The 17,534-nt window shown below is 34.7% G+C and overlaps 1 protein-coding gene across 3 annotated transcripts in view; it reads right to left on the bottom strand.

Annotated features, from left to right (window-relative positions):
- Nucleotides 1–17,534, bottom strand: part of PCDH15 (protocadherin-related 15) — a 1,053,047-nt gene that overhangs the window by 6,281 nt on the left and 1,029,232 nt on the right. The window contains exon 33 of one of the 3 annotated variants that reach the window (XM_010856571.1): nt 11,068–11,106. The exons of the other annotated variants lie outside the window; for them this stretch is intronic. Coding sequence (XP_010854873.1) covers nt 11,091–11,106 — 16 coding nt within the window. The 3' untranslated portion in view covers nt 11,068–11,090. The remainder of the gene's footprint in view (nt 1–11,067; nt 11,107–17,534) is intronic. 3 annotated transcript variants of the gene reach the window in all.

Raw genomic sequence — 17,534 nt, 5'->3', positions numbered from 1 at the left:
ATGCTAATTATGAATTTAATTATTTTTCCTAAAAAAAAAAAAAGAAAAGAAATTTGTCAGACCACAAGCCCTTTCAAGGTTTCCAATTCTAAATTCCAGACTCTACTGATTTTTGTCATTCAACACTTAATGGGAAGATATTTTTCCTGAATCATACATATAAAATTAGCTTTAAATAACTACTAAGTTCAGTTTCACTAAGTTTCTCTTTTTATTTCTATTTTAATATTTAAATAAGTTGAACTGTCAAGGTTTTACCAAATTTATCGTCAATGTAATAAGAAAAGGAAACAAGAGTTTAGGTATCCACAGGAAAACCAGTGGAATATTATTTCTAATATCATATACTATTTATAAGAACTAATTTTGTCGATCCAGGTATAATATGTCAGGAAAACAAGTCCTCTGGGGATACTAATGTATCACTTAAAAAGTATGGATATTCACAGCCTGCATGATGGAAAGGGAGCTAGCCCTCATTTGTGCTTTGTTTGGCAAACATCATTTTTAAAATGTGATTAGTTACTCAATTTCCAATCAGAAAATGCTGTTAAAAATCTGGATTTCTGATTTCTTTCAAAAAATATAAAGATAGCAACTCTGGGCTCATATTTTTATATGTCATGAATTTAGTTGGTGGTATTTTTCCCTACAGCAATCATGTTCTTTCCTGGTTACTGCTGTGTTCTCAACCAGAGTATTTTAAAACTACACTCACAGTCGCAATAGGGTGCCCCATTACTCTCTCTTTTACATTGAATAAACTCTATTTACTTACATTACCTCCCTAGATTTTTATGAGCTTGCAACCCCTTTACTAAATGTACTATTTGTTGACTTTGCAGTTACAAATACTTTGTGAATTAATTGCAAAGGAATCCAGTTTTGATGTTAAAATGGATTCAGTTTATGTGTGTGTGTGTTTGTGTAGATCAGCAATACCATGCTGGGTAAGGGACTTGGCACAACTAGAACTCTCATATGCCGGAGAGATTATGAATTAGCAAAACCATTTGGGAAAGGTTTGGGAATAATACTGAAGTAAAATATACATTTCTCTTTTCACACAAATTCAATTTAACTTAGTCTATGTGCCCAATATAAATATGTAAAATTGTGCACCAAAATACATCTTTTATAACAGCCCCAAACTGGAACTGATACCAAAGGCCATGAGATAAACACACGGCTACATCACACAATAGAGATGAATCTCCCTGACAGAATGATGAGCAAAAGAAGTCAGGTACAAAATGAAACATATGATTCTATATTATCCTATTTCTATAAACTTCAAAAACAGACAAACCTACCTGGGTATTACCAGTTAGGTGAAAATTTTTCTGTTAGCAATAATCACACTTTGGATAAACCTCATTTGGCTACAATATTGCTTCTGACAAATGGCTATTTTTAGAAAAGGAACTCCTTCCATTTGTGATGACAACATGAAATGGATCTTGAGGGCATTATATTCAGTGAAACAAGTCAGGCATACAAAACTATACGGTATTATATATATTTGGAATCTAAAAACAATAGAAAACAAATTAAAAACTGAATTCACAGAAACAGTAGAAAAATGATTACTGAGTAGAGAAAATGATGAAAGGTTTGTGAAAGTGCACAAACTTTCAGCTTTAAGGTGTATAAGGTCAAGCATCAAATGTAAAACATGGTGACTAGAGTTATAATCCTATACTGTACGATTGACATTTGCTCAGGGGGTACAACGTAAATGATCTCACAAAAAAATAATGAGTAAAAATATAAGATAAATATGTGAGGACAGATACGTTAGACCTTTTACAGTGTATGTGTGCATGTGTGCGTGCTCAGTCATGTCCTACTCTTTGAGACCCCATGGGCTATAGCCTGTCAGGCTCTTCTGTCCATTGGATTTTTCAGGCAAGAATACTGGAGTGGGTTACCATTTCCTCCTTCAGGGGATCTTCCCAACCCAGGGATCCAACACGCATCTCTTGCAACTCTTGCATTGGCAAGCGGATTGTCTACCACTGAGCCACCTGGGAAGCCCTTTCACAGTGTATACATATATCAAAACACCAGAATGTACACTTGAAATATTTTACAACGTAATTTGTCACTTATACCTTGATAAAGCCAAAATTAACTATACGTATTGAATCCTCCTGCCAATGCAGCAGGTGTGGGTTTGGTTTCTGGGTTGGAAAGATCCCCTGGAGAAGAAAATGACATCCAATTCTAGTATTCTTGCCTGGGAAATCCTATGGACACAGGAGCCTGGAGGGCTATAGTTCATGGGGTCACAAAGAGTTGGGCACAACTTAATGACTAAACAACAAAAACAGTTAAACATTTATCTTGGAAACAAAAGCTAGGTGAGTGTGAGTGAAAGGAGAAACAATATCTAAGTGTTAATGTGGAGGGATTCTGGAGAGCTAGTAAGACATGAGACCTCTGTAAAAATTCATTTCATGGCACAATATAATTTTATGTCTGTATTTTTATTTCAAAAAATGTTTATTACAGGAAAAAGGTGTGAAATGAAGTCAATTCAGACCAATAAGAAACGGGGACAAAGTTAAAATCTAAATTTGACTTATTAAAATTAAATACTTAAAACAAAACAAAAAACTTTTTCATACTGATAGGCTTAGACTTTTGAGGCATTCAAAATCCAATGTAATTATACTAATTTAGATGAAGCCAAAAGGTCTCAGAAGTAATACTTAACGTCTTGGCCAATGCACATTTAATCTAATGCATGGGAAGACTGAGCAAAGACTGCCAAATGCTTCTGAGGTTGAGATCTAAATGTCCATAAATGGAAGAATGTATTGATATGAAAAAAATGTGGTACATACATATAAGGGAGTATTATTCAGGCTTTAACAAAAAAAAAAAAAAGGAAGTCTTGTCATTTGCTACCTCATTGATGAAATAAGCCAGTCACAGAAGGACACATCCTACATGATCCCACTTACACAAGGTATCTAAAATAGTCAGTCTTATAGAAACAGAAAGGAAAATTATGATGCCAAGGGATGGTGAAAGTGTTAGTGGCTCAGCCGTGTCCTACTCTTTGCAACCCCATGGACTGTAGCCTGCCAGGCTCCTCTGTCCTAGGAATTCTCAAGGCAAGAATACTGGAGTGGGTTGCCATTTGCCTTCTCCAGGGGATCTTCCCAACTCAGGGATCGAATCTGAGTCTCTGGCATTGCAGGCAGATTCTTTACCATCTGAGTCACCAGGGAAGCCCCAGGCAGGAGATGGGGACGGGAGCAAATGTGAACTTGCTATTTAGCAGATATTGTTTCAATTAAGCACAATGAAAAAGTTTAGAGATTGCTATACAGCATTGAACTTACAGTTGACAATACTGTATTGTGCACTTAAAAGAGGAAAGATTTCAAAGTATGTGATCTTATGGCAATTAAAAACAAAAAAAGTTTTTAAAGTTAAATTTTAATAGCTTTTAGCAATAATGAAAAATATTTATGGAAATATATGCTACTGAAGGGGGTTCCCAGTGGTAAAAGTGGTAAAAGAACCTGCCTGCGAATGCAGGAGTGGCAGGAAGGTATAGGGAAGACCCCTTGGGGAAAGAAATTACAACTTCTGTATTCTTGCCTCACTAATCTATGTACAGAGGATCCTGGCTACAGTATATGAGGTCACAAAGAGTTGGCCATGACAGAAGCAACTGAGCACAATGTGACTGAGTGGATTTTAAATTTTAAAAGAATCAATTTTCTTTACAGACACGTACTTCTCTTTTTTCTTGACTGGTAAATAAAACTCAGGTCTTGTTAGCTAAATATATATATATCTGGCATCAAATGACTTAAAAAAAGTAACAGAAGGATGGAAGCAACTGGGGAGGAACCCACATACTCAATCATCAATTTAATCAATCTCTATAGGGAGAGATGAGAGCTGGTGGAAGTGAATGCTCTGAAAGGTCCCTCCTGGATACTTATATCACCTATTAAAGCATCATCTCTTCAGAAAAAGAGAAAATGGAGGTAGAACTTCACCATTAAGCCTGCCAGTCTCCTCTGTTCAGGGGATTTCTCCAGGCAAGAATATTAGACTGGAATGTCATGCCCTCCTCAAGAGGATCTTCCCAACCTAGGGATTGAACCCAGGTCTCCCACACAACAGGCAGATTCTTTACCAACTAAGCCACCAGGGAAGCCCTAAGATCCTGAGTCAGACTGAAAAGAAAAGTGGAATGTTGGTCTTTTTTGCTGTTCTATACAGTCCTTGTTGCCATTCCCATAGCAGGTGAATTATGCCAAGTATCTTACTAAAAGGTGCTTTTATGGGAAGATAAACTGCTTAATGTTATTTTTAAAATTCATTTTTGCTGACCACACAGAGAAGGCATATAATCAATCTAGTATCTTATTGACCAAATTGTAAGTGTAATGATGCACGAAAGTGAGAGTGAGAGTCACTCAGTTGTGTCTGACTCTTTGAGACCCCATGGATATATAGTCCACGGAATTCTCCAGGCCAGAATACTGGAGCAGGTAGCCTTTCCCTTCTCCAAGGGATCTTCCCAATGCAGGGATCAAACCCAGGTCTCCCACATTGCAGGCGGATTCTTAACCAGCTGAGCCACCAGGGGAGCCTGCGCAGGCACAGGAGGGCCAAGAGAAGCTACTCCATGTTCAAGGTCAGGAGGGGCGGCTGCGCTTCGCTGGAGCAGACGTGAAGAGATACCCCACTTCCAGGGTAAGAGAAACCCAAGTAAGATGGTAGGTGTTGTGAGAAAGCATCAGAGGGCAGAATATTGAAACCATAATCACAGAAAACTAGCCAATCTAATCACATGGACCACAGCCTTGTCTAACTCAGTGAAACTAAGCCATGCCATGTGGGGCCACCCAAGACGAGTGGGTCATGGTGGAGAAGTCTGACATAATGTGGTCCACTGGAGAAAGGAATGGAAAACCTCTTCAGTATTCTTGCCTTGAGAACCCCAGGTACAGTATGAAAAGGCAAAATGACAGGATAGTGAAAGAGGAACTCCCCGGGTCAGTAGGTGCTCAATATGCTACTGGAGATCAGTGGAGAAATAACTCCAGAAAGAATGAAGGGATGGAGCCAAAGCAAAAACCATACCCAGCTGTGGATGTGACTGGTGATAGAAGCAAGGTCCAATGCTGTAAAGAGCAATATTGCATAGGAACCTGGAATGTCAGGTCCATGAATCAAGGCAAATTGGAAGTGGTCAAAAAGGAGACGGCAAGAGTGAACAGGAACATTCTAGGAATCAGCTAACTAAAATGGACTGGAATGAGTGAATTTAACTCAGATGGCCATTATATCTACTACTGTGGGCAGGAATTCCTTAGAAGAAATGGAGTAGCTATCATGGTCAACAAAAGAGTCTGAAATGCAGTACTTGGATGCAATCTCAAAAACGACAGAATGATCTCTGCTCATTTCCAAGGCAAATCATTCAGTATCATGGTAATCTAAGCCTGTGGCCCAATCAGCAATGCTGAAGAAGCTGAAGTTGAATGGTTCTATGAAGACCTACAAGACCTTTTAGTACTAACACCCCCAAAAGGTGTCCTTTTCATTATAAGGGACTGGAATGCAAAAGTAGGAAGTCAAGAAACACCTGGAATAACAGGCAAATTTGGCCTTGGAATACGGAATAAAGCAAGGCAAAGACTAATAGAGAGATACACACACTTTGCCAAGAGAACGCACTGGTTATAGCAAACACTGTCTTCCAACAACACAAGAGAAAACTCTGTACATGGACATCACCAGATGGTCAATACTGAAATCAGATTAATTATATTCTTTGCAGCCAAAGATGGAGAAGCTCTATACAGTCAGCAAAAACAAGACCGGGAGCTGACTGTGGCTGAGATCATGAACTCCTTATTGCCAAATTCAGACTTAAATTGAAGAAAGTAGGGAAAACCACTAGACCATTCAGGTATGACCTAAATCAAATCCCTTACAGTGGAAATGAGAAATAGATTTAAGGTCCTAGATCTGATAGAGTGCCTGATGAACTATGGACAGAGGTTCATGACATTGTACAGGAAACAGGGATCAAGACCTTCCCCATGGAAAAGAAATGCAAAAAAAGCCAAATGGCTGTCTGAGGAGGCCTTATAAATAGCTGTGAAAAGCAAAGGAGAAAAGAAAAGATATAAGCATCTGAATGCATAGTTCCAAAGAATAGCAAGGAGGGATAAGAAAGCCTTTCTCAGCAATCAATGCAAAGAAATAAGAGGAAAACAACAGAATGGGAAAGACTAGAGATCTCTTCAAGAAAATTAGAAAAACCAAGGGAAACTTCATGCAAAGATGGGCTCAATAAAGGACAGAAATGGTATGGACCTAACAGAAGCAGAAGATATTAATTGATATCTAATTGATATCTACAGGACATTTCATCCCAAAACAATGAATTTCACATTTTTCTCAAGTGAACATGAACCTTTTCCAGGATAGATCACATGCTAGGCCACAAATCTAGCTTTGGTAAATTCAAAAAAAATTGAAATCATTCCAAGCATCTTTTCTGACCACAATGCATTACGATTAGATGTCAATTACAGGAGAAAAAGTATTTAAAAATCCAACATATGGAGGCTGAACAACACGCTGCTGAATAACCAACAAATCACAGAAGAAATAAAAAATGAAATCAAAATATGCATAGAAACAAATGAAAATGAAAACACAGCAACCCAAAACCTGTGGAACACTGTAAAAGCAGTGCTAAGAGGAAGGTTCATAGCAATACAGCTTACCTCAAAAAACAACAAAAAAGTCAAATAAATAACCTAACTCTACACCTAAAGCAACTAGAAAAGGAAGAAATGAAGAACCCCAGGGTTAGTAGAAGGAAAGAAATCTTAAAAATTAGGGCAGAAATAAATGCAAAAGACATAAAAGAGACCATAGCAAAAATCAACAAAGCCAAAAGCTGGTTCTTTGAGAGGATAAATAAAATTGACAAACCATTAGGCAGACTCATCAAGAAACAAAGGGAGAAAAATCAAATCAATAAAATTAGAAATGAAAATGGAGAGATCACAACAGACAACACAGAAATACAAAGAATCATAAGAGACTACTATCAGCAATTATATGCCAATAAAATGGACAACTTGGAAGAAATGGGCAAATTCTTAGAAAAGTACAACTTTCCAAAACTGAACCAGGAAGAAATAAAAAATCTTAACAGACTCATCACAAGCATGGAAATTGAAACTGTAATCATAAATCTTCCAGTAAACAAAAGCCCAGGTCCAGACGGCTTCACAGCTGAATTCTACCAAAAATTTAGAGAAGAGCTAACACCTATCCTACTCAAACTTTTCCAGAAAATTGCAGAGGAAGGTAAACTTCCAAACTCATTCTATGAGGCCACCATCACCCTAATACCAAAACCTGGCAAAGATGCTACAAAAATAGAAAACTACAGGCCAATATCACTGATGAACATGGATGCAAAAATCCTTAACAAAATTCTAGCAAAGAGAATCCAACTACACATTAAAAAGATCATACACCATGACCAAGTGGGCTTTATCCCAGGGATGCAAGGATTCTTCAATATCTGCAAATCAATCAATGTAATACACCACATTAACAAATTGAAAAATAAAAGCCATATGATTATCTAAATAGATGCAGAGAAAGCCTTTGATAAAATTCAACATCCATTTATGATAAAAACTCTCCAGACAGCAGGAATAGAAGGAACATACCTTAACATAATAAAAGCTATATATGACAAACCCACAGCAAACATTATCCTCAATGGTGAAAAATTGAAAGCATTTCCCCTAAAGTCAGGAACAAGACAAGGGTGCCCACTTTCACCATTACTATTCAACATAGTTTTGGAAGTTTTGGCCACAGCAATCAGAGCAGAGAAAGAAATAAAAGGAATCCACATTGGAAAAGAAGTAAAACTCTCACTGTTTGCAGATGACATGATCCTCTACATAGAAAACCCTAAAGAGTCCACCAGAAAGTTACTAGAGCTAATCAATGAATATAGAAAAGTTGCAGGATATAAAATCAAAATACAGAAATCCCTTGCATTCCTATACACTAATAATGAGAAAATAGAAACACAAGGAAACAATTCCATTCACCATTGCAACAAAAAGAATAAAATACTTAGGAATATATCTACAAAAGGAACTAAAGACCTATATATATAAAACTATAAACACCGGTGAAAGAAATCAAAGAGGACACTAATAGATGGAGAAATATACCGTATTCATGGATTGGAAGAATCAATGAGTATACTACACAAAGCAATTTATAGATTCAATACAATCCCTATCAAACAACCAACAGTATTTTTCACAGAGCTAGAACAAACTCACAATTTGTATGGAAATACAAAAACCTCAAACAGTCAAAGCAATCTTGAGAAAGAAGAATGGAAATGGAGGAATAACCTGCCTGACTTCTGTCTCTACTACGAAGGCACAGTCATCAAGACAGTATGGTACTGGCAAAAAGACAGAAAAATAGATTAATGCAACAAAATAGAAAGCCCAGAGATAAATCCACACACCTATGGACACCTTATCTTTGACAACAGAAGCAAGAATATACAAAGAGAAAAGACAATCTCTTTAACAAGTGGTGCCAGAAAACTGGTCAACCGCTTGTTAAAGAATGAAACTAGAACACTTTCTAACACCATTCACAAACATAAACTCAAAATGTATTAAAGATCTAAACATAAGACCAGAAACTATAAAGGTCCTAGAGGAGAACATAGGCAAAACACTCTCTGACATAAATAATAGCAGGATCCTCTATGACCCATCACCTAGAATATTGGAAATAAAAGAAAAAATAAACAAATGGGACCTAATTAAAATTAAAAGCTCTGCACAACAAAGGACACTATAAGCAAGGTGAAAAGACAGCCTTCAGCATGGGAGAAAATAATAGCAAATGAAGTAACTGACCAAGAACTAATTGCAAAAATATACAAGCAACTCCTGTAGCTCAATTCCAGAAAAATAAATGACCCAATCAAAAAATGAGCCAAAGAACTAAACAGACATTTCTCCAAAGAAGACATACAGATGGCTAACAAATACATGAAAAGATGCTCAACATCACTCATTATCAGAGAAATTCAAATCAAAACCACAATGAGGTACCATTTCATGCCAGTCAGAATGGCTGCTATCCAAAAGTCTACAAGCAATAAATGCTGGAGAGGGTGTGGAGAAAAGGGAACCCTCTTACACTGTTGGTGGGAATGCAAACTAGTACAGCCACTATGGAGAACAGTGTAGAGATTCCTTAAAAAACTGGAAATAGAACTGCCTTATGCAGCCATGAAATGAAAAGATGCTTACTCCTTGGAAGAAAAGTTATGACCGACCTAGATAGCATATTAAAAAGCAGAGACATTACTTTGCCAACAAAGGTCCATCTAGTCAAGGCTACGGTTTTTCCAGTGGTCATGTATGGATGTGAGAATTGGACTGTGAAGAAAGCTGAGTGCCGAAGAACGGATGCTTTTGAACTATGGTGTTGGAGAAGACTCTTGAGAGTCCCTTGGACTGCAAGGAGATCCGACCAGTCCATCCTAAGGAGATCAGTCCTGGATGTTCATTGAAAGGACTAATGCTGAAGCTGAAACTCCAATACTTTGGCCACCTCATGCGAAGGTTGACTCACTGGAAAATACCCTGATGCTGGGGTACTGGGGGCAGGAGGAGAAGGGGATGACAGAGGATCAGATGGATGGATGGCATCACCGACTCGATGGACATGAGTCTGAGTGAACTCCGAGAGTCAGTGATTGACAGGGAGGCCTAGTGTGCTGTGATTCATGGGGTAGCAAATAGTCGAACATGACTGAGCGACTGAACTCTAACGATGCAAAAAACAGAAAAAAATTTACTACCATTACTGAATTTCTTCCCACTATGCCCCAGTTGTTGTTAGAGGTTTATATATTTTATATTACTGCCAACATCCCATAAAAGATGAAATCAATGAGCATAAAGAGAATGTATAGTTTGACTAACACTTTATATACAGTAACTGGCATTTGGATTTCAACTCTGAGGTATCTGATTCAACAATCTATGGAGAAGTATTCACAAAAGTTTTTAATTTATTATTTTTTTAATTTTATGGTATATGGGATTTTAGTTCCTTGACCAGTGATTTAACCCAAGTCCCCTGCATTGGAAGGTAGATTCTTAACCACTGGACTACCAGAGAAGTCCTTCTATGGAAATTTTTTATAAAATTCCTAACATTTGAATATTTCTGCCACTGACCTCTCAATTTGGGGAGTGAATTCTATCCACAAAATGCCTGTCTTTAGCAAAGTTAAGATTCTATTGTTGAGAAGCAGCAATAAACAGAGTACTTTTTTTAAGTGGAGATTATAAAATTTTGCATTTTCCAAAGGAAGAAGGTATTTAAAATTTGCATTACTTTATTTCTTTCAATTTAGGAAGTATATAAAGTAATAAATAAATAAAAATGGCATGCATTTATTATATAACTCAAAATATATTTTCTCATTGCAGGAGAAAATTTCATAAGGTATTTTAAAATAGACTGCCCAAAGACAGTATTCTGAATCACATTTCAATGATTAAAGTCTGTTTATCACAACCAAGTTTCTACCTTTGTTATCTCAGCATGGTTGTCACCATTATTTCTCAGATTTTCCCTGACCTAAATCTGATCTCAAGAACAGTTCTGATGAATCTAGACTCACTGACAAGCAGCAGATCAGGTTCATGACTTGTCTCATTTAATGCTTGTTTGCCTTTAATATAAACAAAGGTCTTTATTTACCTGATTTCCAGAGAGTGAAGCTAAAAATTTGGAACTTCAGTCACCAGAAAGCAGAAGGGAGTTGAGTTGCTTGCTTATTTGCTTATTTGATCTAATTTAAAACCACCTTTTCTTTGCCTTGTAAAATTATGTCATGCTGTAGCCACACACTCTTGCCCACATGTGAAATAGGCCTCAAAGTCACATTAAGTATGTTGAGGACTCAGTGAAGGTAGAAAACAAAAAGAAAATTGATACCTCTGGTTTAAGAAGAGAAGGCCTCAGCAGTTGTTGTTGCTGCCAAAGGAAATTAGAATAGAAAAAGGTTTAGGAAATAATTCAGGTGGAAAAAGTAGATTATGATTGAAAAGAGAGAAAAAAAGGTCACAGCTTAAAACCGGTTACCTTGGGATACAATTTATTAGTCATGTGATAGCTATTAACAGCATTAAGTGATATTTTGACTATTTATTTTGGAACATAATTAATGTGCTTTAATTTCATCATTGTTTCAATTAACATCAAACTTAATAATCTTAATAAATAAAAATCTATAAATATTTTTTGGGTTAAGCTACATAGCAAAAGAGTCATTTATGGTTCTGAAGAACTTTAAGTATTACACAATTCATTTTAACAAATTTAACCTTGTTTTAAATTGTCCCTCTTTTTCTCCCCAGTCACATTTATATACAATCAGGTTCATTAGGAAGAAGGGTAGGGCACACAAAAAAATGATATGGTTCTAATGAATTTATCATTATATTCAAGACATGCTCTCATTTTTCATTTTTACAAAACGTGGATTGTTTGAAGTCAAGATTTAAACATGTTTTCAGAAATTCTTCTGTGATTAAGGAAATTGTTCTTCCTTAGTTTTTGGAGACCACTTCTCACTGCCTCCTCACTTTACCCACATTTTTTAAAATACACTTTCTACTGATCTGTTTCATAATAATCTGTACTATAACTAGTTGAAAACATACACAGATTCAAATTTTGGCTTCTCAACTCTTGAAGGGAATGGTTATACAACATAAGTCATAAAGTAAGCATTGGGAATGTAGGAAGAGAAGTTCTAGGAAATAACCCTACCAGTGAGCCAACTGCTTAAAATGGCCAATAGAACAACTGTTTGACAGAAGCGATAGATATTCCACAGTACGGATGTTAGTGTGACAGTACAGTTAAGGTATTCACTTAAAGGGGTAGGAGGTTGAAGTTAGAGATATTCTGATTCAATCTGTAAGCTGTTATAATTATCCCTGAAAATCATTTTTTTGTTAAATGCATTCATTTTGATTTCTAAATAATCTAGGACTTATGCATTCTAAACCATTAGCCAATCAGGGCATATGCGTATTTCATTCTCTTTACTGAAGAGCTATATGCTAACTCATACTAAATTTTCAGTAACTCATTGATAGTACCACTTACAGTGTAGTTCACCAAATACTATTGGTCAGAATACCCAGTATCTTCTCTGCAGACCAAGAGTCAAATTAACACAAAAAGCCATACAATAGTCTGACTTGTTTTTAACTCTAAAAGCTCAAAAGTTGTAAAAGTGAATATTGGACTGATTTTTTAAAAAGTTTCTAAATTAGAAACAGTGTTCTAGCTTAGATTTATAGCCTTAGAAAAAGGAATTTGGGGGGATGTCACAATATGGAGTGATAATAATTCTAGAAAATAGAAATTTATCTTTGAAAAGGTAAACAGTTTATCTGTGTTCACTTATTGGCTTAAAACCTAGAACAAAGAAGCAACAAACATATAAGAAAATAAATAGCAAAACATACTTATAAGTTTTTTTTAAATAAACAGAAATACCCTAGTCTTGAAAGAGTGTAAATCAGTCCTGCCTGTAACATAAATATTTTTCCAGTAACCTTGATGTAACATAGCACCATAAAACCCTTACCTCTGATGCATAACCTCTCCTGCAAGGCAGAAATGAAGAAATCAGTATTAAACACCCTGGATTTACAGATAAAATAGAATTATAGATGAAGGTAATTTAAGAAAATCATAGAAAAATTGAGAAGGTGATTTTTTCTCAAAAATTGTCTCAGGAGAAATATATTTTATGGCAGTATCAAAACAGGAAGATCAAGATTTTATGCCTACATTATTAAACACAATTATCACTCCAGACTCTCATGCCATCTGAAAACTAAACAATACACAATCTGTATTGACTCTGTTATGATCAGTTAGATTAAAAATATTCTACATCATGTCTGTCCTAGACCAGTCTTGATATGTGTGATACTCATTTGGGGAAAAGATATGCTTGATACATGAAAAACATATTGGTACAGGACAAAAAATATTACCTCCATGGCTAGAACATATTCTTCCAAATGTTTGTAAGATTTTTTGTTTTGTCAAATTTTCTAAAAATAATAAATGCAAAATAATGACTAGTCTTTAAATGCCAATTATGTTACTAGACATGACATGAAAAAGATTTTAGAAATATAATAGCCAAGCATTCAATATTACATAGAGATTTATGTAGTTAAATGGACTATAAGTTGTTGAAACATTTGACTGTACTTGAGAGGGAAAAAAGTATGGAATGTTTTCAATGTCATTAATTATGAAGATTTTTATTTATTATTCATTAAACACTTGACCTAAAGTATTACACTAATGCTGTTGACCATGCTATATGAAATTAATAAATAACTGCAATGAAAATTTACTATGAACACTCTCTAAAGTCCAGCAAAAGAATCTGTAGAAAATTTATTTAAAATATTCCAAGGACTTTACAAGATAAATCTGCTTATTTGAATGCATCTTAAGTGATTATAAGGCATTGTTGATTTAATAATGGTTATCTGGTTGGTAATAATGGTAATCTAATGCTTATACACATATATTGCTGTCAGCAATTTATTGCAATAGTTCTGTCTTATCTGTGGTTATCTATCTGTGGTTTCAGTTACCCGTGGTCAACCATGGTCCAAAAACATTAAATGGAAAATTCTAAAAAAAAATTTGGTGTGTTTTATACTGCATTCTGAGTAGCATTATGAAGTCTCATTCCATTCTTCTGTATCCCTCCCAGAACATGAGTGGTCTTTTGGTCCAGTATTTGAGATTTCAGGCATCCATTAGAGGTCTTGCAGGATGCTTATGTTGTATGGTTAAATAGGGGGATGATAACCTTAAAGCATTTAAAAGTTGAGACATTTTCAACTTTTACTCAATTTGTATGTTTTAGAGATATATAAAGTTGAGAGCTCATACTTAGGTTTTAATAATGACTCGAGTCATAGCCAATAAAACCTATATTTCATTTTCTAGGATATTTAAATTGCCTCTTTTCATTGGCATTACATTCCATAAATGTAGGAAATAAAATATCAGTAGATGAACTATACTATTTCCATTAACCTTTTTCTTGCCTTTTATTTGGTTATTTGTATTGTTTTGTCTTATCTCAAAAGCAAAACATAACTCAGAAAAAGTAAACAACAGAATCAATATGTATAGTTATCTGGTATTTTCAATTAACATGACTTCTTATTAATCCTTATAAAACCATTCATATGACACTCATGCATCTTTTCATGTAGTTTATATCTAATATGTATTAATTTTTCATTTTATACTCTTTGTATGTATTATTGTTTATTTTTAACAATAAGGGAAGTGTATGTTAACAAGTTATAACTTTTAATAAGGTACCTAATAATTTCTTCTGCACTAACTGAATCATAATAAATGCAGAAGAAAAAACGATATTCTTTTTTGGAGGTTTGCTGTCAGGTTGCGTGAGCTTAGGGGTTGTGGTGAGAAATAATATTTTGAGTGTATACCAGAATATTTTTAGATCTCAAGTAGAAGATGCTTTAATTGACTTTATGATGAAGGAAACTTCTACATATAATGTGTTAATGAAAGACTAGATTAAACATAAAACACGGGAATGGATGTTTCATTTGCAAAGTATGAAATATTAATAACAATTTAAAATTATAAAAAGGTTATGAAAAAGGACAAAGTAACAATTTAATAAGGCTATATACCTACATAAAATTGTTATTTGGACTTCTTATATTCTTTGGTAATCATTTGGAGATTTAATTATCAAATAATTCTAAGGCATTATCAAGAAATTTCTTTTCCATTTCCAATGGCTGATACAAAATAGCATGAAGACACACACTCACATTAAAGGTTTATGCAGTTGTCAAGAATACCTTGTCAGAGTCCGCCAAATAGCACAAGTTCTCATGCATATGACCAGCTGCCAACAAAAACTCCAACTGAAGTTTTTCAGTGAAAGAGAGAAAAAAATCATGTTCAAGAACCCCAGGAAAAAAATTGCTGTTGATTTGGATGAAAAGAATCTGAAGCAGAGGATCTAATGAAAATAGATAACTTTATAGTCTTTTATTTGATATCATTAACTGGTGTGCTAGATCAAATTCTTGAAGAAATTTCACATGATATGAGTTAAACAAAACCTATGAAATGATGCATTCATTGTAGGGCTCTAGATCTAAATTAATATACTTAAAATGGCAATTATCAAGAGGACTTTGCCTATGTTTTGGAGTTGTGTTTTCTCTGTGCAGACATATCTCCTAAAATATTAAAACTGGAGCATATAATAAGCAATTACGCTTGTATTCAAAGTGAGGATTTCAAGTAAGTAAAATTTATTCTGTGTGTGAGATGGAAAAAACAAAGTAATTACTTGATGGTTGAAGATAGCTTTCATTAGGATAGAAAGATGGTACTTAGCTTAGTTGATGCCTTTAAGAATTTAACAAGTTGAGCTCTAAGATATAAGAACAACTATTGAAATTTTTTAGTCTAAATTATTTTCTTTGCCTAAAATAAAGAGGAAAGACATATATAAAACTGGTGACAGTTCACCAGATATATTTCTTCTTGATTTCTATTTAAATTTTTTATATTTCATTCATGTTTACAGGCTAAATTTGGATGATTCATCCATAGCAATTAAAAGTAACTAGGAGAGGAATATATGTATATCTATAGCAGATTCACACTGTTGTACAGCAGAAACTAACACAACACTAAAACAACTATACCCTAATAAAAACTAATTTTAAAAAAAGTACCTAGGAATAAAACCAATTATGCACTTTAAAAAATTTTAGTAGACAATCATGTTTTATATTATTGATAGACAATGAAAAATATAATTTTTAATGATGAAATAGTAACTAAATTCATACTAGATAAACTCTGTAGGTATTTAGCTAACTTTCTTTTAATGAAACTGATTAGAATTTATTAAACCGGAGATAAAGATTATTTTTGAAGGAGACTCAGATAAAATTATAATTAAGGAATGATATAATAATGTGAACAAGCAAAGCTAAAGAGCAATTTATAAACATTTGTGGGAACAATGAAATGTCTTACAAAAGTCAACAATTCAAGATTTATTTCCATTATAAAGAAAGGAAGAGAAAACACAATGAGAAATAAATAGAATAAGACAGCAATTGAAAAAAGTAAAAGATTTATCAAATGTATAAGCATACTAGTAAGATAAAAGCAAGCCAGAGTAAAGGATGTTCTTATAAGAAAACAGATGTCTACATCTATACCTGAGATTTATTTTGGAATACCATAATGTCTGTCATCTCCTACATTTTTAGATACATAACATTTTACTTTGGTATATTTCTTCTTACCAAACACATAGGCTTCAAGGAAATAGCAGAACATATGATATCATTTTTTAGCTTATTTGTAACAGTCTGCTGTCTTCCTGGAACACTCATATAAACTATGATCAAAAGTAAATGTAAAACTTAACATGATAAACAAGCCATTGGTTTAAATTGGATATCTAACTTTCATGCCCATATATACCAACTGAAAAATAGATTGAAATTACTTACTTTTTAAATAAATGTAGACAAATAATGCTACTTCGTAGTTAAGAAAGTTAAGGGAACTCTATAATATGAGTTAGTAATGATGAGATTAATAATCTTTTAAATTAAAAATGAGAAAAAACCAGCATTGCATTGAATTTAGGGTAAAAGAATAGTATCTTCTTTAATGTCCAAATTTGCCTCCACTAGAAGGTTATGGTCAAGAAAAGAGTTGTCCATTTAAAACTAAAAAAGAAACATTACAGTGAAGTAGTAGAATGACTGTGAGACTGTTTTTCAATTCCTTCAACAATATTGTGCAAATTCCCCTGGTTTTGTTCAGATGTCATTTCCGTATTTGTTGTCTCTGAAGGACAACTCATTTGAAGTTTTGAGAGTTGTGCTGCTGGATTATTTTTTTCTATTTGGCTGTACATGTTAGCCACTGACTTTTCCAGTTCTGCTAAGTTTTTTACATGCTTGAGAATGCCTTTTGGTTCCCTTTGAGGATTTGCATTACACAGTGTTGTTGATGTTGACAACTGTATCATAGAGGATTTCACTTCCTTGGCTGGTGTCACATTGACAGTACGTTCAATAGCTGGTGTAAACGCACACGTGGTGGATGGAACTGACATTGAAGGAGGCAGTAAAGAAGGACGAGGAGGAGATGCTGGAGGAAGAGAGGGAAGTGAAGGTAGAAAAGGTGGAGGAGAAGTAGAGCAAGGAGGAGAGGGAACAGAAAGTAGAAGATGTGGAGGAAGAGGGGGTGGATTAGAAGGAGGAAGACTGGACACAGCCAAAGGACTAAGGATATGAGGCTTAAGAGGGGGAGAAGGAAGAGGAGGA

The sequence above is a fragment of the Bison bison genome, unplaced genomic scaffold (assembly GCF_000754665.1).
Source record: "Bison bison bison isolate TAMUID 2011002044 unplaced genomic scaffold, Bison_UMD1.0 scf7180017864372, whole genome shotgun sequence".
Taxonomy (NCBI): domain Eukaryota; kingdom Metazoa; phylum Chordata; class Mammalia; order Artiodactyla; family Bovidae; genus Bison; species Bison bison.
Note: the sequence above shows the minus strand (reverse complement) of the source record. Positions and strands in the feature narration are given on the sequence as shown.